Source organism: Aptenodytes patagonicus, chromosome 11, assembly GCF_965638725.1.
Source record: "Aptenodytes patagonicus chromosome 11, bAptPat1.pri.cur, whole genome shotgun sequence".
NCBI lineage: Eukaryota > Metazoa > Chordata > Aves > Sphenisciformes > Spheniscidae > Aptenodytes > Aptenodytes patagonicus.
Window position 1 is genome coordinate 5,794,971 of NC_134959.1, and position 21,060 is coordinate 5,816,030.

At 38.6% G+C, this 21,060-nt stretch overlaps 1 protein-coding gene across 3 annotated transcripts; it reads left to right on the top strand.

The window, feature by feature from the left end:
* The first annotated feature begins 29 nt into the window (after positions 1–29).
* On the top strand, positions 30–15,632 carry CMC2 (C-X9-C motif containing 2). Of its 3 annotated transcripts, XM_076349073.1 has the most exons (5): positions 30–154; positions 721–802; positions 7,046–7,182; positions 11,077–11,148; positions 13,293–15,632. In XM_076349073.1, the coding sequence occupies exons 3-5, from the start codon at positions 7,102–7,104 to the stop codon at positions 13,365–13,367; spliced, it is 228 nt and encodes a 75-aa protein (XP_076205188.1). In that variant the 5' UTR covers positions 30–154; positions 721–802; positions 7,046–7,101; the 3' UTR covers positions 13,368–15,632. The 3 variants fall into 3 exon arrangements, with proteins under 3 accessions (XP_076205188.1, XP_076205186.1, XP_076205187.1); XM_076349071.1 differs by lacking the exon at positions 721–802; XM_076349072.1 differs by lacking the exons at positions 30–154; positions 721–802 and adding an exon at positions 337–456.
* Positions 15,633–21,060: the final 5,428 nt, after the last annotated feature.

Sequence of the window (21,060 nt, forward strand, 5' to 3'; positions counted from 1 at the left end):
GCCGTGAGGGCTCTGCCGGCGGGTGCCGGGTCCGCTGAGGCGGCTTCCGGTCGGGCCTGCCCGGGTCACCCGCGCCTCCTCCCGGTCCTGCGCGGCTGGTGTGTCGCTCTCGGTGCCTGCCTCGCCTGGCGGGGCTCGTCCTCTGGGGACTGGAGTAAGTGCGAGGATGGCTGAGAGGGGAGGCTTTGGCCAGACCCGAGCGGGCAGCGTTGCTCCTTTCTATCCCTAAAGGAAAAGAGGGGCGTGTGGGGAGATGCCCTTCCCGCTGCCCTCCCACCCCACCCCGCCCCGCCCCGCCGCCTGGCTTTGGGGGAGCCGTGCCCTGCTCTGCCCTGCCTGAGCTCGGAGCCGGCTTCTGGGACCCTCTGCTCACCTCGCATCCTCTTTCAGGGCTCAAGGAGGGCTTTTAAAAGGGCTGTTCTGAGTGGGAACATGGGTCTCTCCGTTGCTACTGTCGTAAGCTTGCTTTTCCTTGTGTGTGTATCCCATGACTATTTTAAGGATTCCTGGGAGCATTGAGAAACTAGACTGAAAACAGCGTGGGCTAGTTAAGTGGGCCTCTTCTGCCGTTACTGTTGGTAACAGCGTAAATGCAGCAGCCCCTTTTACCTGATAGCAAAGCTGTGCTACGCTAACGGCATTTACTGTCTGCCAAGTGCTGCGTGCCTTTCTTCAGGGGGTCTTGCTGCTCAAGGGATGAGACCCTGTCTTTTCCAACAGGGGAGCGTGATCCTCTTGATCCCTTTCTCTCAGAAGGGGAAAAGCAGTTCTACAGCAAGCAAGCAAGGAAATTCTGCTAGCGGTACTAGGTTTATAGTGCTCTTCTTTGCTTGATTGGGAAATGAATGAAATAGTGATGAAATGAAGCCTGGTCTGGTGGATGCAGCTGAAGTACAGGAGCAGCTTGCAAAACAGGAATTTGGCGACAGCACCTCATCTTCATGCTTTACTTTTATACTGGCTGGGTCTTGCCATTCTTGACTGTATAGTCTGATCTTCATAGGCATAGCAGGAGCAGAAAGAGATTGCTTCAGTAATCTTTTGTGATGTAACGCTATGTTATGCAGTGTGACTTGCTGCAGATTATAATAAAAATATTCCAGTAATTGTCCCATAACTATGCTGATGTTTGTTCTATGAATTTGACCTTAAATAATTACCAGGAGGTGAAAATGCCTTATTGTGCTTTATTTGATCATTTATTTTAGCTAGAAATAAAACTCTAGAAGTTACTTGATACTCAAGCTGGTGTTCAGCTTGCTTTATTCATTAGCACTAATGCCTTTTAAACTTGCTTTACTAAGTATGAAATCAGGTATGATGTAGTTTTATCAGATACTTACTACTAAAAGCAGCGGGTGAGCGCTCATTCTGCTGATGTGAGGAATGTTGAATTGTTGGCAGAAAGTGGTCATGTAAAAAGACAGTTAAAATCAGTATGAATCTTATCTATCAAAGGGTTTTTTTTTAATTATTCTTTAGGTTCAGGGAAAGTAAATGCCATCTACATAATATAAAAACATTTTAAAAGTAGACATAATTTCCCCCCCCTTTCGTGTTTCCTTACTATTCACAAGTCTTCATAGATATGTATCTAAATTATTCCCCCCCACCATTCTACTATGTAATATTGGAAAACTGCTGCATAGTTTTCAAGACTGAAATTCAAGAGGTTGTGACTAATTTTTATAAGATTTAGCTAAAACTTGGTTTATTAAAGTGAAGGTGTCTGGCTAAATTTCTTGGAAATGTTGGAAAGTTAGGGGTCATTCTCAATGTGTCTAATCACAACCTTAAGGATAGCAGCATAGAATGATACTTTAATATCCTGATCTGGAAGACATTAACCATGTTATTAAAAGCTAGAAACAGAGTCCTTAGTTCAGAGTTCCCTAGGCTTTTTGAAATGGTGTTCATCAACTGTGATTTCTCATTTCACTGTATGACTGATCTTCTGAGTATTCTAAGCTGCTATCATCAAAAATATTTATAAATTGTGTATGAAAGATAATACTAGGAATGCAGAAGTTCTGCTGAAGTGACATGAATGCTATCTTCAGGTAACACCAACCAGTTAGGTATGGAGCTGGATCCTTTTTTATGCTAAAACTTTGTATAATCTTACAGAAAACACCCGTGATTTGAGTAAACAAAGAGCTGGTTGGTTTGTAAGTATTTTTCTCCAAAGCCAAACAGGACAGTGCTATGTAACTGAGAACTTAAAACCAAAATGTCTGGTCTTACTCAAATTAGACAGTGAAACGAAGTGCAAAAGTAAATGTTACACATGGTGAGTGAGCTTTATAGGAATGTGCAGATCTGTTCGCCCTTCCCTCTGTCAGTGCATGCTCTCCTTTGCATGGTCATGCTGCCGCCTTGTGGGTATTTGAGTGTATGCAGCAAATGCGAGCGTTGTGTAGTACTGTAGAAAGCAAGCTCTGTATTTCTGGTTAAGGTGCCTAACCATTAGCAATGTAGATGCTCAGATGCAATTTTACCATCTTCAGGGTTGGTAAACAAGGATTTGCATTTTGCTTTAAGAAGTGATTTTTCTGAGCAATATGTGAATTCATGGGTTCAGGTTTTTTTTTACTGTTGACTTTAGGCACTTGAAAAAAATTAAATTACTTTTGTGTGCAACTTTTTAAATGGAAAAATTAGCAAAACTTGGTTTAGAAATACTGTAATGTGTTTTAATGAAATATGGAAGAAGCATCTTAGGAAAACAATTATCTAGATTTAAACCTTTTCTTTCATTGTTGTCCCCCAAGCGTGGAAATATTAAGCATTAAACTAATCAGCGAGACTACAGCAACCTAATTTAGTTTTCCTTCTGCATCAAGGAACTGGTTAGTTCATATTTATGGGAGATTCTAGAAAAGAAGGAAGGAACTTCCCTGCTACGACTCCTGACATGCTGATCCCATGCTTCATTTGGGAAAGATGGAAGTGGGAATGTACCAAACCCCTTCTTTCTCCACACGGCTAGGTCCTTTTACTGCTGTTTCCCATAGGAGGTCAGGAGGAGAAATTAGCAAGTGGAGGGAAACAAGCACTTCATCCTGGATTTTGGTGTCTAACAGGAGTGTGAATGAAATGCATACAGTGTTCTTGCCTGCTCCCTCGGGACAGCCTTTTGGTTTCTGCCTACTTGCTAGGTATCTGCAGTTTTACTGTGAATTCTATAATATGTGTTGGTTCCTTTTGCACATTAATATTAAATATTCAATGCATTGAATGTGTGTATAGATAGGCTTTTAGATTAGGGATGAATGTCACTTCTTGGTAACTTATATGTTGATTCCTGTTAAGAAATCTTTAGCAATTTGAAATGCTTAGTGTCCAGGATTGCTTATGCAAGGAATTATCTTATAAGTATTATTTTTCTAAACAAAAATACTAGCATTGGAAATTTGGTATCATTGTCAAAGAATTTCTAAGTTTAGGCTTTTGATTTTTTTTTTTTTTTTTAAATCTGGTTTTTGTTGAAAACCGTAAAGCTAGAACATCCCCTATTTTCCCCACTTTAAGATAAACTGCACAGAACATGATGCTGGAACCAGACAATTTCTTAATTCTTTTTTTTCCCTGAAGGATAGCGTAGATTTAGAAACTGGTTAAGGAAGTTGAAAGAACAATCATCTTTATCCATGTCCTCTACCTTCAGAGGCTAATAATTTATAGAGATTTGCAGTTAGTTCTTAAGGCATTTCAACCAAATAATTTAGATACATATGTAGTGTAATTTTTAACAAGGAAGGAAAAACTGCGCAGAAATCAAAATCTCATATAAAACACATTAAAGGGCAGACCATTTTTGTGCAACCCAGTGCCTTTATGTTAAGAGTTCATCTAAATACTTCTCTCCAAATAGTCACTTCAGATATTAATGTTTGCTTAGCATTTTGCAGTCCATTTTCCTCCTAAAGCAATTCCTGTATTTTCTTAATATTGTTCTTCTACTTTACTGCTAATATTTCTTCTACTGCAATTGCATGTTTACCTTGACGTTCCTTATCCAGCATTTCTGTTAGTAGTTTTCTCAGAGCAATTTATATTGCTTGTTCCCAATCTTTTTCTGCAAATTTTTTTTTCAGTATTTTTTCATACTTAGTTTCCTTATGAGCTACCACCTATATAAAATTCTGTCCATATGGACTTAAATTCTGGTAAGATGGCAACCCGTTATCTTTATTTTAGGTTAGAATATTATTAAAAAGAAACTAAGAAAACCAATAGCTCATCCTGTCCTTTTTTCATAGATGTTTTTGACAGATGAAAGAGTTTCAAGAGTAACAAAGTCATTCCCCTCCAGCAAAAAATACTTTAGCCTTCTCTGATCATTTATAGATCGCTGTCTAATCTGACACTCCTAAACATAAATATAATATTGAGCACTAACACTGTTCAGTCATGAACTTCAAAAGTATTTAAAGGCTCCAGTTAAGCCTTCCATGACCACTGTAAGGTGTTTTGTTACTTTAATCCATTGTAGCCTACATAAGCTAAGTACCATATCTGGTAATTGAACTTGAAAGGTTTTAATATTGAATGTTATTTGAAAATGAATTTTAGGAGTACTGATCTATGAACTGGTGTGACAGTTCGGACCTCTGATTTGTAGCATCTGTCCTGCAAGAGGTGCCACTGGAAAATTCATTTGAGTCATTAGAAGGCTTTTAATTGATGAAATACAGTCACCTATCTATTTGTGGCATTGACAGCTTTCATCTACTTTATCTGAGAATAATTTTGTAAACAATGGCAGCGATTACTAATCTTAGTTTAGAAATAATTAATCTTTCCTTGAAGCGCTCCCTTTGGTTGTCTGGCCTGTGCTGATGTGCATGCTACCTATTTCACTAGGGCACTGGTCTTCCTTTCTCCTTCTGAGACAGCCAGCTCAGACGACAGTTTTAGGAAGAGTGGTTGGAGGCTGAAGGATGAAGAGATTTAATAATCAGCTGGGTTCACACATGTTAAAGTAATGCGCAGTCATTGAGCAGGTCACCCTCTCAAGGGAATGCTGACTCTAGTGCTATCAAAAAAACCCTACTGATAAATTTAAAACATATTGACTGTGTGGCATGCAATCAAAAGCTGGTGGCAATAACACAGCAGGGTTCTTAATCACTTTGCTGTTACAGTCATGCTCCTGCTGTCATATTTCTAAAAGTTCATTTGTTAATTTGTTGAATAGAATGCTGAAGCAACTTGTAGAGTTTCCAACTTGTTCTGTGCTAAGAGTATATGTAGTGTAATATTAGACTTCCAGATAGTATGGGGGAGATTTTTGAAAGAAATTATGTGTGTTTGCAACGCTATGTGGAACATATTATCATGGGTCTCAACAGGCTTTTAAATCTGTTTGGTTTTTTTAAATTTTGTTTGCTTGTGGGAATGTGACTCTTGTTAAGCTGAACACATGATGGGAAATATTGGGTAAGTCAGTGTACATACCTCTTCAAGTTGAATATATTACTTGAGTATTCTAGGAATAGCAGTGTAGATTATAGCTGCCAGCACTGCAGCTGAATATTGGGATTTTACGCTTGCAAAATTTGACCGCTGACTTAGCTCATCCATTTAGCCGGAGTGTTAAAACAGTGATGGCTGCTTAGTACAAGTTGTAGTGGTTTTTGTTTGATGTATTGCAGCTAGAAAGGTGATCTCTTTGGGAGGAGAAGGAATGACAGAATACTAAGTAAACAAACAAAAAAGGCATCTCTTTAATTCAGTGGCAGTATGGGTCATAGAAGTAGAATTTTGTCAAGACGAGACCATTTGTCCTGGTATGAACTGGACTTTTCTTCTTCCCTCCCTGGTGAAGTTATCTTCCACAACAAAGATGTCATCTTATTTCAGCCATTATCATATAACGCTTTTATCCTTTTCAATAAAAGATCTTGCAAATTACTTCTGGGAATATTTTTTTAAAATGGGAAGTAATATAAAAATTTATTTCTAGAATGAAGTTTGCTCCTGCTCCACAGAACCCTGCAGAAAAGGACCTGAGGGTCCTGGTTGACGTGAAGTTAAAACATGATTTAGCAGCGCGCCCTTGCGGCAACAAAAGCTAACAGCATACTGGGCTGCGTTAGAAGAAGCGTAGCTAGCTGGTCAAGCGAAGTTATTATTATTCCCCTCTTCCTGGCAGTCTTGAGGCCACAGCTGAGATAGTGTGTTCATCTTTGGGGCCCACAGTCTAACAGAGATGATAAAAAACCGAGTCCAGCAAAGGGGAAACTAAGAGGGTCAGGAGGGTGGAACAGCTGGCATATGCAGCAGGTTAAGGGAGCTAGGCTGCTTTAGCATTCGAAAGAGAAGACTCGAGGGAAACCTAAATGCTGTCTTCCACTACCTGAAGGAGTGGGGGATTCATGTAGAAGACAGATCCAGGTGCTTTTCAGAGGAGCACAGTGAAAGGGCAAGAGGCAACAATGTGAAGTTGCAGGAAGGGACATTCCAATTGGGTATAATTAAAAAACTTCATTACTGTTTTGATTACGTAATTAAGTACTGGTTTTTAAAGCATCATCAATGCTCTGGATCAGGATTTTTTAAAGACTATGTAGATAACTAAAAAAGATGCCAGTTCTCAGAGTGCTGTAATGAAATATCATCGTGCTTCCTGTTCTGATCCATCTTTGTATAAGGTAGAAAGTAAATGACATATACTTAGCTTTTTTAAAGCTAGAAAGAAGAAAACTGAAGTAGGAAAGTGAAAAGATAATATGCAGTTCAAGAAAGATTAATGCTACTAGGGAGTCCCTGAAAATTAAAATCCCAAATGCATGTGTATGTCCATGATAACTAGAAGTTTATATTCTTTGCTAACTTTTAATATTTGGGCTGTGTAGAAGAACAGACTTGCTGGTTTTAATTACTTTAACTGTGTAATATAAATTATATATTTATGCATTTTGATATTTGCATATATTTGCTGCATTTTGATCTAAAATATTTCTTGTTAATACTGTGTGATAATATCTTAAGTGGTTAACTCAAACCTTTCAGTTATACTTTAATATTTTGATGTTGTCAGGCGGAAGTTTTCTCAGATTCTTGTCCTTGTACTACTAAAATTATCCCTAACTGAAGATGCATCCAGACCTGTCTCCTCATCTGCACACTGAAGAATGTAACCTAGTTATCAGTCTGCTCAAGAAGTGTCACAAGGAGGTAAGGAGTTTTGAGCAGAGAAAAGAGTGGGTGGGTTGGGGAAATGAATGTCAGATAAATTACTGAGAATATTATATGATCATAGAGAGAAAAACCTCCTCTAGGCAGAACAGCCATGAAATGTAGCTAGTACGTTTTCACTGAAGAGGTATCTGACAACTGTGTGTAAAATTTTGCCAGTGATTTCATTAGGAAATAAAACATGCCTTAAAATTTCCTGTGCTACAGCTTGACAAGTATGGACCTATTTTAAGAACTGAAATAATTTCTGCACCTTTTAGTACTGTGGGCCCCTCAAAAAAACAAAAGCAACTTCAGATGCCCTCTTTTTGTATGCTCACAGCATTTCCATATTCCAGCTGTCCACTGGGCAGATGCTTCAGTCTATTTATAAGCAGACGTGTTGATGGGGATCCGGACATGCAGCATGCCTTACATTCAGTGCTTGGAGAGCTAAATGTGAATTACTGTTTGACTGCCATCTTCTTAATAGGCACCTACCCAAGGATGTAAAATGCCAAATTGTCTTCAGACTTCTCAAGGCTCTTCATTGCTTCAAGAAGATAAAATCTTCATCTCGCTTGTTTAAAAGCCTTTTTTTTTTTTCCACTTGCTCTGTAGCAAACCTCTAGATGTAGAAGAGTCAGCCCCTGCAATGAAAGCTATCTGCAGCATTGTTGCAATATTGTTAATTATTTTCCCAGTTCTCTTGTATAGTCTAAATAACAGATATATTTCTGTATTAGGGCATAAAAAGTTCAATTTCATAGTTTCCACTGAGACAAAAATATATTTAAATACTGAATATGAACTTGAAAACAATGGTTTACACCATTACCCGCAATATACAATATTTTCACCTCCATGTTCAGATGTGCTGTTTATATTCTTTTTCGTAATGCAGTTATCCATAAATTCTAAGACAATACATATGTTAGCTTTACTGTTTTGAGCAGAATTCTAAATTTTTCTTTGGAAAAGTCATTACAGGAAGAAAACCAAGGCTGATAATACACGAAATGCAAGAGATGAATGTTTTGTATGAAAGAGGAATAACAACATTTTTGCACATTTTAAAGTAGCTAACCTAACATATAAGAAAACTTTTGCAGTACCACACTTTCTTATGATTTCTAAATTACAACAATGAAGGGTTTTAATACTAAAATTCACTTGTAATGAGTATACTGTACTGGGTTTGTTCAGCAACATTTAATTGGTTTTTGTTGGCACTTGCAGTGCAATATCTTGAAATGTAAGCACACTGGAATCTGTTGATGCCATCTCATATGTGGTACTTTCCATACCATTGCCTGTCTGTCCCTATGCGCTGTCTAAATTTTTTAAACCTAAGATACAAAGTTCTTGTACAGAACATCCCCAAACTTTAAAACTAAAAGTTGTATTGAGTGTAAGACTTATGCTTTTCTTCTGAGTTCTAAAATTTTAATTTGCCTAAAAATGCTCTAGGTAATTTGAGAGATTGTAGAGTTGGTTTGTTTGTTGGGTTTTTTTAAATAAAAATGAACGTTAATATACAACCATTATAGGCTTTTTGTATGAAGTAGCTTATTAGACTACCTTGAGTTTAAGAGGGAACTGGAACTAAAAGGTGTACTTGAATTCCTTGGCAGCAAGTGATTGAAAGGAATCTATTACCAATTTGACTTGTGAAGGGACTAGGAGCAGCAATAATATAGTCATGCACAGGATTATATTCTCTTGGTTTTGTTTCAAGTTGATCTTTACATGAAGAGGAATTACTTTTGTCAGTCTTGTGCTCAACTATGAGAGCATATTTGTGCTAGTAGTCTCAGAACAGAAAGGTTGAAGATGGCTTCTTTCACACTCAGTTGAAAGGAAGCAATACCTTTTCATTTAAGATTCAAGGGGAATGTACTGAAATACTCTTTTAAAATTGGAGTCACTGAAATCTGAAAAGTCAGTGATCTTAATCAGTTATCAGTGACTACCTGCTGTTTTGTTATAATGCCAAAATGTCCTAAGAATCTTCATCTACAATTTAAATTAATATTCCTGAGGGATGAAAAGCATTATTTTTTTAATTGGGTGTCCTGTGTGTGCATTTTCACAAAAATCAGTTTGATTTACTTTATTCCTAATCTAGAACCTGCCCATTATTTCAAGTTTTGCATCTAGTGAGGAGAGGTTAATGGGATTCCTATTTGATGTCATTATTTTGATTTTTTTTTTTTTTAACAACTCCACTCTGGTGCTGAGTGTGTGCTTTAAAGAGACTTATTTTTATAGGTGGCAGCTGAAAGAAATGCGTATTGTCTTGCAATCGTATCACTGTAATAGGCGTAATAATTATTTTTGGGAAACTGATTCTTTTTTCCTCGTAATCTGAGCCAAAAGGTTGACAGCTTAGGAATCTGGCTAAATAAACAGATTCAACTCACTGTATGCACCAGTAAGAGTGGAGTTAACTTGAAATGTGAGTGCTCACCTTGAAATTTAACATGCAGGTATGGGAATAGAATACAAAATTAAATCTGTATTAGCTAAAATGAAAATGTTGTAAAAGCAAGATCAGTTTGCAGTAAAGTGACCATTTATCACATGCAACTGCTTCGGAGTGTCATCTGATGCCCTTTATAAAGCAGAGAGGTATAAACAAGCTAATTATAGCGCTGCTATAGTTAAGTGTTTGTCATAATCTTTATTAACCTACTCCTACTTTCAGTCATGTTCTATTGGCTGAAATCTTGTCCTCTGTTTGAATTCTTAACAGTGTTCCTGTATTACTTGTATAGATCCATCTAGCTGCTTATCAGCTACAGAAATGCGCATAGGTTTCCCTCTGAAATACAGAAGTGACTTCATTCTCATCTGTTTTGTTCCTCATGGTCTTTTTTTTTTTTTTAATTCATTAGTTCTCTAAAAGATTGGGCAAATTGTCTCTATTGATTGTATAGCTGTAAATATCTACTAAAATCTCCACTCCTTCAGGTCTTCTGAATTGCTTGGATGCTCTGCTACGAGATTCTGCTATGAGATTCTGTGGCATGTTAGCAAGCATCACTCTGAAAAAGTAGTCCTTTTAGAAGGATGCATTCTGAGAGTGATTTGATGACCGATAATACAAAATCACTTCAGGAAATCCTGGCTCAGAGGACAGATTTTTATGGTGAATATCATCAGGTTAGCTGGGGAATGCCTTTGTGAGGACAATGCTTGCAGTTTTTCAGAAATTAAGTAACACTTCAGTGTGCATAAGGCCCACAGTTGAGCTATGTCACAAAGATGGTAAATGCATCTTATTTATTAACCTCAAGATCTGGAGAAACTTAATCCCCCATTTTTTATACTGGTTCTAACATTTCAGTCATTTAAGCCTAGTGCCTGCATCTTTTGGACGAACAACACATTCTTCATGTGGTTGGGATGATGTAGCATCAAGTCCTTTGCCTCTCTAGGTCATGAAGAAATAATGAAAACTGAAGCACAGAGGACATTGTCTCTAGGATGCCTGTAGATCTCCCTACATCTTTCTATATCACAAACTAGTGTTCAGATTTTTTTTTTTTTACATTATTCAAGCTAGCGTGAGTGAAAGTTGTAAGACTGATTCCTAGATCAATAAAATATATGTTCTACATTTAGACTTCATAGCTTCAGCTATTCTAGTCTGGTTATACAACATGGTGAGTACCTTCAACTCGCAGCAAGGCGGAGGTGGTTCAGATGAGGTTCAGGAGTAGCTCTAACTTCTAGCTACTCAGTAAAAAAGTTACAAAGCATCATTTTGCACAAAAAGGAAAAGACGACCAGGATATGTTGCAAAATGCAAGTGACTTCTAAGAAATATAGAGCTTCAGAGGAAGAAACCTTTGAATTATAATTTTTTTTTTCCTCTCCCTAACTTATCAGCACAACATTTTGAAATTTTTTGGCCATTGCAATGATATTGACCGTGAGATGCGGAAGTGCTTAAAGAAAGAGGTAAGAAAGAAATTTACTATGAGTTAAATGCTTAATAAAAAAAAAAAAGTCCATGGGATAGAAATAGAGTTGCTTTTTACTAAGTAGAACAAATAAAATAAATAGGCCTTGAAATGTAAGCACATTCTGGAATGGGCACTTGAGACAAAATTTAAACTTTTTTTGATAAATTTGTCATGTAAAATCTGGCTTTAACAAATGGCATGGTCTATTTTTGGATATACAACAGTAGGCAAACACATATTTTAACCAGACAAATATTGCAAATAGGAACTGACACTTCACAGGTTTCTTCCGATTTTTTTTTTTTTTTTTAATTTTTTTTAGTAGTGGTATTTGCACAGAATAGAATATAAAGCAGTAATGGTCACTTCTGCATGAGTAACACTTACTACTGAAGTCAGTTATGCTGACTGAAACTACTTGACGAGTTGCTGAGTTAGGCCCTAAATGAAAATATTGCTGCTTAGGACTTACTCATTGCTGCACTACATCTGTGGATACGAAGGAATGGAAAACTCTAGGAGTCTAAGTAGATTAAATAGCTAATGGGCACATTTTCAGAAGAGTATCAACTGGTCTTTATATTTGTGGTTGTCATGCTTACATGACAGAACACATAAATGAACTTTTCACACACCTTTTAACTTGAAATTGTACTTAACTGATTTTTGACATAAATTTCACAATCATGTCTAAAAAAGGAGACCTCAAGTGTATGATAGCCAGAACAGTTTGGGCCCCCTCTTTTCCTTCTGTCAGTCTATGGGATTTAATTTCATCTGCTTGTGTCAAATACCATTTTCCGGCCTGCCCCCCCCCCGCCCCCAACTGTAGCATAGATCTGGAAAATAATGAAGTAAAGGTTCTTTCCATGTAATCTTCTTTTTCTTTGTTCCATTGAAGCCTTTACATTAAAAGGAGTTCTTGATGGCTATATTTGTCTGCCTTCTTAAAATACGGCTACATTGATATGCCATTACTAGGAAGCCCCTGAAAGGCTGTTCACAAGTATAGAACATGTATAGATGTAGCTTTTAAAGATCCATTGTTCTCATTTTATGTAAAAACATGGATGGGTTATTGAAGAATTAAATACTGGCATGGGAAAAAGTTAAGCATTCTGTAAATGTTAAGTAATGTTTTGGGCCATTATTTCAGTTATAAACCAATCAGTATAATGAGTGAAAAACTGCAAATCCTTTCCAAAATCAATCTCCTTAGTAGTTTATTACATTCTATAGTGAATTGAGTATTTGTGGGTTACTTGGGTTTATTCTTGATACCAATTATTAAAAAATTGAACAAATATATGCTCTAACCTAAGGCCAAGAATAATTTGCTTCTCATGAAATATATACCAAATCACGCATTGATTTTTAATTTTTCATTTCTTTTAGCCATGAAAAGGTTTCCTTTTTGGCTGCAATGAAAGAAAGCTCTTCAGTCTTCGGGCTTTTGCTAGTGCGGGGCCATACTTGAAAGCATGGTCGTCTTACGCATGTATCTAAACCGCGAAGCCTTTCTTGATTCCCTTTTACACTGGAGTCCTGTCTCTGTTGTGTTTCTTTTTTAAACCATAAAAAACCCCAAAACACCTTACCCTCATTCAACCCAAATTTGCCTTTGTTCCTTTCATCTTGATGTACTACTTTATCTGTGCATATAATTAATGACCAGGATCGAAAATAGACCAAGTCTGTGATGACAAATTCGTGTTTCAGAAGGCAGACACGCTTACATTAATCAGTATCTTTTAAGAGGAAAAGAGCCTGACCTGTGCTCTAGAATAGCACCAATGCAACTTTTTTCCTAGTTCATGTGTGAAGTGTAGCTGTTGTACGTAAGATGGCTGTATAATTAAGTTCCTCCATAAGATTAACTGAATCTTCTTTATTAGAATGTTCTAATACTCTTTAGCTTAATAACCTCAAACTTAGAAACATATATTTTAATCAAATAAATGTTAATTTCAAAGTAAAAATGAACCAGTATATAGGTATTAACAAGAACTGCATTTCTAATGCATCAGTCAAAACATACTGTTTCTGTTCCTGAGTAATAAACGCTCTCTACGCTTTTAAATTTGACTTATCTGTTTAATGATAACAGCTGATCTATTAATTTCCTTATCTGTCTTCCAGTATGAAGAAAGCAGGGCCAGGAACCAGGCGATGCGACGGAGGCTACTTAACGCTCACAAAAACTCAGAGAAGTGAGCTGTGCCGTAGTTGGACAGCTGCATCTCAATAGGGACACTCAGTTGAAAGTTGACAGAATACTTCTTTCCCATCACCAATGCCTCAGCCTGTGGTTTGTGAAATGGTGAAAAAATAAATGCGCCTAAAACATACTCATTCCCAGCAAGGCAAACAATGTGGAAAAAAACATATAATAAATGATCACTCACAATTTAACTTAATTTTTGATCTCTAAAACAAAACTATTGTGGCAAGTCTTTGTTCTGGCATAGTTTTGTTATGATTGTTAAGTAATGAGGAATCAGTGTGTGTGGAGTATTACGTACTCAAGGCTGCTATATTCCCTACCTTGTGTTGAGTTGCATTTATTTCTTTGTGTTTCACGTTTTTTCTTTCATCTCTTTTTTTTTTTTCTTCTTGCAAAACACTGAATGACTTTTCCATCATTCTTTGTAATGTTGTGATAACACTACTTAAATGAATTAGCAAAAAGAAATTTTAAACAGATGTGTCTTGAAATTGGAAATTGCCTATCAAGTAATAATTGGAGTTCTAGTATTTTTATTGGAGCTAAAATGATGAAACTACCATCTTCCACTGAGAAGATAAAAATCCTTCCTGCCAACCATACTTACAGTGTAGACTGTTGTAAGACAATTTGTTCATCATACCCAAAGCAAGCGGCTTTAGAAATTCAGAATGGAACATTTCTAGGGATTTACAAAGCATTGCCTTGATTTTTGTTGAGTACAATCAATGTGTGCTGAGTGATTTTTTTTGAAGAGGAGTGCTGCCAAAAGTACAAGCTAAATAGTTCTTCCACATACTCTGGTACAAAGGTGAAGTCATGTTATGACTATTGCTGTTGAAGGGAAACTCACATTGAAGTGAAAGAAAGTGTAACTTGCCTTTCAGCTAGGCAAGTCAACTAGTATTGTGTTAACCAAGTTGCCTCGTTAGCCTATAAGAGCTGTTTATATGCTATCAAATGGCAGAAAGTCCTCAACAAGTCTCTGAATTCAGAAGATTTGATATTAAAATATACGTTGCTTTGTGCAGCGATGGAGTTGCTTCTCTGGGTGTCTGCTGGATTCACCTTATTTTTAAATGACTTTTCTGTTCTGCCTAGCAACAAAAGACTATTTTAAAAAAATAAATTTTATTGAGCCAAATATACTAAGTGTCTTGAAACCTTTTGAAGAAAAGGTGCCTATTCTACAATGAATTCTATGGTTTGTTGTAAGAACCATTGTTGACATTCAATCTTGAAATTAGTACACGCACCTGTTTTTGGAAGGAAGCTGTATTTTGTGATCTATTTTGAAAGATTAATTAGAATAATTTTACTTATTTTTCAATGCCTGGATGGACCCAGTTAAATTGGTAAAACTTAACCACAAACGTTTTCAGTCAAAGTTCCAAGAAAAACTGAAGCAATTGTTTCTGCATCTTTTGACATGCTGTCTGCTTTCTTAGAACAAGTAAATGATGCATTATTTGAATTAAATACTTGAGTGGTTGGAAGTGGTGCAGTCTTTTTATTGGTACTCTTCAAAAGTATTTTGAAGAGTACTTTATAGTGAAGTTCCCTAACGGGGAACTCTGCATCCTTGATCCTTCTTCCATTTGTGATGACAAGATCTACTTCAGGCAAACTCTTAAATAGGATTTGGTGATGCTTGTAATCTTTTAACTAAATAAATAAATAAATAGAGAATTCTCCTAGAGATTAGGTTGAGAAGCTGATATCTGAGTGCAGAAGCACCGAAGCTTTTCTTTCTTTCATCAGCTTCTGTGGGTCCAGATCTTTCACTAGAATAGCAACAAAATAAGAATCCAAGAGCCATTTAACTCAGCTCATTAGTCAGAATCATATTTTCAAAGATCAATGTGCTTAATGAATGAAAGACCAAATGGCATGCACAATTTCTATTGATACTTTGAACTACATTTAGCAATAAATCTATTTTACAGATAAACTTTGTTTACCTAGTGAAAGTATGGTCACGTTCATCCTTCTGTTTCTCTTTGTTAATTGCCCACTAGTAGCGTGATATGAGATTGCCCATTGATTCTTGTGGTTTTGTTCCTTTTTTTGAGAGGGGTTATGTTGCTAATTTGATCCTGAAGCTGAGAAACACTGGTGTAATAATACGATTTATCTGACAGAGAAAGAGGGTAAGGGTGAAATGGTAAATGCGGTTTTGTTGTTTCCTAAAGTGAGCTGAGTGGTGAGTAGGGGACATGTTGGCTGAAATAAACCTTGTCTATAAGGACTGTGAAGACACTTGTAAAGTAATTTGTGTATAGAAGCATTTTCCTCGTTCTTTCTGAAAGAGCAAGTTTGAGAGAGAAGAAAAAAAGAAATTTGATGGAATTTTCTGTTGCATCATGTGTGAGAAGCTCTTAGGCACTTCATGTGGGAAAGTGAAGAAGGGGGAAGTATAAACAGAAAGGGCAAATGGCAGCTGTAATACGGACCTGGCCATAGCAGTGAGGTTTTTCCATATTCAAGTGCAACAGAAGTCTAGAATACATGGACAGGAGGAGTACAGAGCAAGTGATACCTACCCAGCAAAATCCCTCCAGCTCTACAGCTCTACCAGAAACACCTGGTAACTACCATTAGTGTACTTTTTCTTGCTGGGAAACGAAATGCTGACATCTTGTTCCCCCCCCCCCCCAGTAGAAGGAAAGATATTCTGCTGCATAGCAGCAGCATAATGTTAAGTACAGCAGTGCTAGTTCTTGCTCTGGTGTTAAGCTCTGCCTGCAAAGATCACCGTACTGGTGCTCAGTTCTTCTAGGAATAGTTTGAAACATGAGTTGTCTGTCAGGGGGAATCAACGTGAGATATATTCCAGCCAGTGCTCAGTGGCTAGATTGCCATAAATTAATTTAGGACACCCTTAATCTGCAGTGAGTGCCCTGGCACAGCATAGCTTTGCCTCACAAGCACGATACCAGAGCATAAGCAGCACCTATTGCATACGTGTTTGTGGGCTCCACACTGACAGGGAGATAAGAACTCAGTACATCACCATCTAGTCTTTATCCAATTTAACCTTCATCTGTGCTTTCTTGCAGTTAATTTAATAATTAAGTTGATAAAGAGCTATAATACTGGCTTTGATGTACTATTTTTTTATACCATTTTACATCTCATGTATGGTCTGCATCTCTTTTGCCTAGTTTTTGGACTTTTTGGCATCAAGGGACCAAAACGTGCCGTATCTGCATGGTTCTTTATACAACAGGATTTGAATCTGGTATTACTGTTAAGCTGCAGTGCTGCGTGTTAATATATTATGAATATACTGTTTGTCTTTGCCTGTTTCACTCTAGTTGGTAACACCCTCAAGGAATTATGGCAGAGGCATTTGTTGCAGATAAGGACTATGTGTAGTTTCTAGACCTTGCAGTAAAACCTCGATTCAGTTGAGCTGACCATTTGTACAATTTGGGTGAGGACTGTAGTCATGTGAGTGTTCTAGCCACTTGCTTTTTCCCATCTGATTCCCAGCTGATACACCGGTTATTCAGACAGTTGGGGTAATTGCTGTCAAACACAGTGATGAGCTGATTGTGAATTTTATAGGCATGCATAACTTCCTGAAAATCAGGGTGTACTCAAAAAAAACCCCTGTAAGAAATATAGTCTTGGTACACACTCCACAGGAACGATTAATATGAGTAACTTACTAAAATACACAGTTGAAAAATTAGTTATTCCTACCATAATTGTGAATCATTGTAGTTAATATTTCCAATGTGTTACACACTTTGCTAAAGCTCTACACCACATAAAGTGTCTTCAACAGTCAGGCATTTCTTCATGTTGGCACTGCCCGTGCTTTAAAAGAATGCGTGACATCTCATATAAAATCTTTCTGATATAAATGAAAACACATTTCTGTGGAATACCTAAAACAATGTGAACAACAGGAAAACTATGATATCAGAATCTGACAGTTTAATTAAAAATGAATTATTAACACTTCTGCTTAAGCAAAGGGGATTCTCTACCTGGACAACATAATGGATTTTAGGGCTGTAGACTTAAGTGACACATTCAATTTTATTAACATTCCCTAAAATGGAGTATCACAGTAAATCTTAGTGGTCCCATTAAATTCTCTGTTTATTTTACAGAGCCTTTCACTTGTAATTTGCTAATTCTAATTCTACTTGGCATAACAGGAGGAACCTGATGAAGTTAATAGCCCGTGCTCTTTCGTAGAGGTGTTTGCATCACTCAAGGTAAATAGGTATTTGGTATAACTGAGGCTCAGTGGTAACCACACTGCTCATCAACAGAACCCGCTTCGTGGTAAATGAAGGTCTACTAATAAGAACTTTTAAGTGAATACTAAATTCACATCAGGTTCCCCAAACCTATTTAAATTGCTGTGTACCAAAAAACGTATCGATGGGAACAAAATATATATTGAGCCTAAAAATGGTTCTTGTGAATTGTCATGCTTTAAAACGATTCTTTTGAACTATTTGGTGACATTTTAAAGGCTGGGAGCTTTGATACGGAGCTATCACTTTAACCAGTGAGACATTTATTATTTTTTATGTAGACCCCTAGATAAAACAAGCTACATTTCAAAAAGGTAACTGTGCAGAAAGATCTTTGGAGGCATTCATTACCTGGAAAAGCTCTTACTGATGGCTTGACAAAACTCATCCCCAGTACAGACATCAGCCATCCAGAATCTGATGATTTGTTTTGGCTTGGGAAAAACATCAAATGCCTTAAAGAATACAGACGTGTGTAACTAAGTTACATTACAGGAACCCAGATACCACCATCTCGTCCCCAACATTCAGGTGCTGAAAGAACAGGTTACAAAATACGTGTTTTGTTAGCATGAAATCAGTGGTCTAATGGCAATACTGTATTTTTACAAAATCTTTGATTAAAAACTGTTCCTGACCTTTGCCGCCAGCAACCTAGGGCTGGACTATTTTGACTGGAAGTAAATATGTGAAACATCAAGCTAATTCCTCCTCCGGCACTGGGGTGAAATGGTTATTCTTCACGCTTGGATCACTTTGCTTTTTTTTTTTTTAAGTTACGCAGCTCTTCCCAAAGTGATGTTCTGCAGTGCGAACCCAATTGATGACTGCAGTTCCTTCCAGACAGTCCGCTGCATACGGCGACGCCACTGGGAAATCCTTCGTTTACAGCCTGCAAGGAAGAATACTGGCAATTTTTGGGTATTTTCCCCTCGCAGAGCTGCTCGCTGTCACACTAACAGCCATCGGACGTGTCTCCCAGCGGCAGCCGTTCCCAGACCGGCCCCGGCGGCGGGGACGGCGGCCGGTACAGAGCTCCACAGGGCTGCCTTCGCTGCCTCGTGGGGCCGCTTCAGGGCGAGCCGCCAGTGCTCGGCGCTGCTTGCTCACCGCGACCGCCTCGGCCGGCAGCGCCGCCTCCCTTCGCCGCCTGGCAGCCGGGAACGCCGCCAGGCTCCGCGGCCGCGGCCCGACACGGCCCGGCCCGGCCTCCTGCGGCGGCGGCCTCCCCGCTCCCCGCACCGCGGCAGCCGCCGGCGCCGCCCAGCGGCCGCGCCGTCCCGCCGGGAGGCAGCGGCCTCCCCGCCGCGCGCGGGAGGGGCGCCGTGCGGACGGGCCGCCATCTTGGAGGGGCCCTGGGTGGGTGCTGGCCCCCTCCCGCCTTTCCTGGCCGTTGGCCACCGTCGCAGCCTGGCTGGCTGTGCCCAGGTGCTGGGTGCTGTGCTGAGGAGCGGCCTCAGTCCTCAGGAGGGCTGTACACTGAGTGCTGGTGTGGTTGCCTTCGCCCCATGGTCTCTGCCTCAGGTAAAATGGCACCCACGCTCTTCCCTCAGTGGCTCCTTGGAGCCAAAAGTTCTCACAGACGTCCCCCATGCCCTGAAATACTCTAGGTATGCTATCGATCACTTGTTGATGCCAGATTCTCTTGCACAATCCTACTTTATCACCCACTTTTTTTTTTTTATTTAAGTCAATGTGCTCAGAACAGCACTGTTGAAATGAGCAAACTTGGTTGGACTTTGCTGTGCTCAGCTTTGAGCAGGGCCCTAGCACAATGCCTCACGTGTGATCACTAATCACAGTAGGGAACGGCACTGATATTGGCAATAATCCTCTCTGTGTTGTTTGATAGGATTAGAAGACTACACCTCACTCTGCCACCCCCCGGATTTGTAGTTATAGCTATAATAGGTATTTTAGAAACAGCAATGCTGTGCCCTAATACAGGCATTCCTCTTTTCCAGAGTTTAGCAGGATACTTGAACTGGCAATGTGCCTGGCTCTGGAAGCAGCCAGGAATATAAGGTCATCCTCAAAGACAACTGGCATTGTTGCAGTTTATTTTATTAGTGATTAATTTTGGGTAGTGTAGTGGTTGGTTTGTCACTTGCTTTGTATATTCTGTAATACTGTAATTATTTATCCAGTGGCCCTTAGACTTTGTGTGCGATTCACAAAACAATCCACCCGAGCTGTCTTTGTGAATTGAAAATTCCAGCTTTTAATTCTTACACTTTTCTGTAGCTTTCAGAGCTAAGTGTTTGTGTGGATTATTTTGCTGTATTTTGGTTTGCTTCATATTCTGACATTACTGGTAATGAATATATAAAGTACTTTCTGTGTAAGTGGTGTTAGACAGCTGTGGTTACAAGCAGCCCACGTAATCATATTAACTCAATATTAAATGTGTGCTACTGAATAGTTGTCTTTGGGATGCTCATGGTCCCAATTTAATTTAAACTTCATCCCACTAGTGCTTCCAAAAAACCTCAGAGGAAACCAAATCAAAAATCAAATCCCCAAATGAGTAATTCCAAATGGAATAACAGATCTTTCATAATTGGTCCACAGTGGCTTCATTTAGGTGGATATGCAAGTGCGTGGTATGCGAGAGCAAACAGTCAAAAACCTGTTCACTGTCATACAGCTATGGCATGGCAACCATGGAGAATGGGTTTTCAGATACAAGATTTTTTTTGTGATAAAAGAGTTTGCTTATTTTAACTAGGAAAATAGGAGAGGCTGGTTGGAGTTATGGTACTCGGGTGTGAGAAAAAGATGTAAATACTAGAAGTTTCTTCAGAAAGCCAATTTGCCTTTACCCTGATGCAGCTGTGGTGCTGTTGGTTCTGTTTTGCAGGATGGTCAAGAATAGATAGTATGAAGGCTAAAGAGGGGTAGCAACAAGGAAACCTGAAACTTTCCTCTGGAGCTTCTTGGTATTCAAAATGGAAACTCTTAAATCATCTTCTAGTTATAACAAGAGCAAAACATTCTCCCTTGAATTTTTCTGCGTTGGGCTTGTGTTCAAGGGCTTCTGTTTCTATGCTTGGGGCTGTGTTCAAGGGGAGGGGGAAGATGACATAGTTGAACTAAATCTCCTAGTTGGGAAGTTGCATATTATTGCAGGGAGTGGTGCATCAAGTGGAAACCAATTCCAGTGACCAATACTCACTGGAGATGTAATGTTATCTCTAATTGTTTATTAGGTCTTACCGTGTGTTAGAAGATACTGCATACAGAAGCTCTGTACTACACCTTATACTGGGGAAGCAGAAAGGCCATACCTGGAAGTGAAGTGAGAATTCTCCTTTTGAGCAGAATGGGAGGCAGGGAACCTTGTCCGTATGAAAATATCTCTGGTTTAATAGGTTGAATATCTGGGGAAGAACTTGGGACATTATTC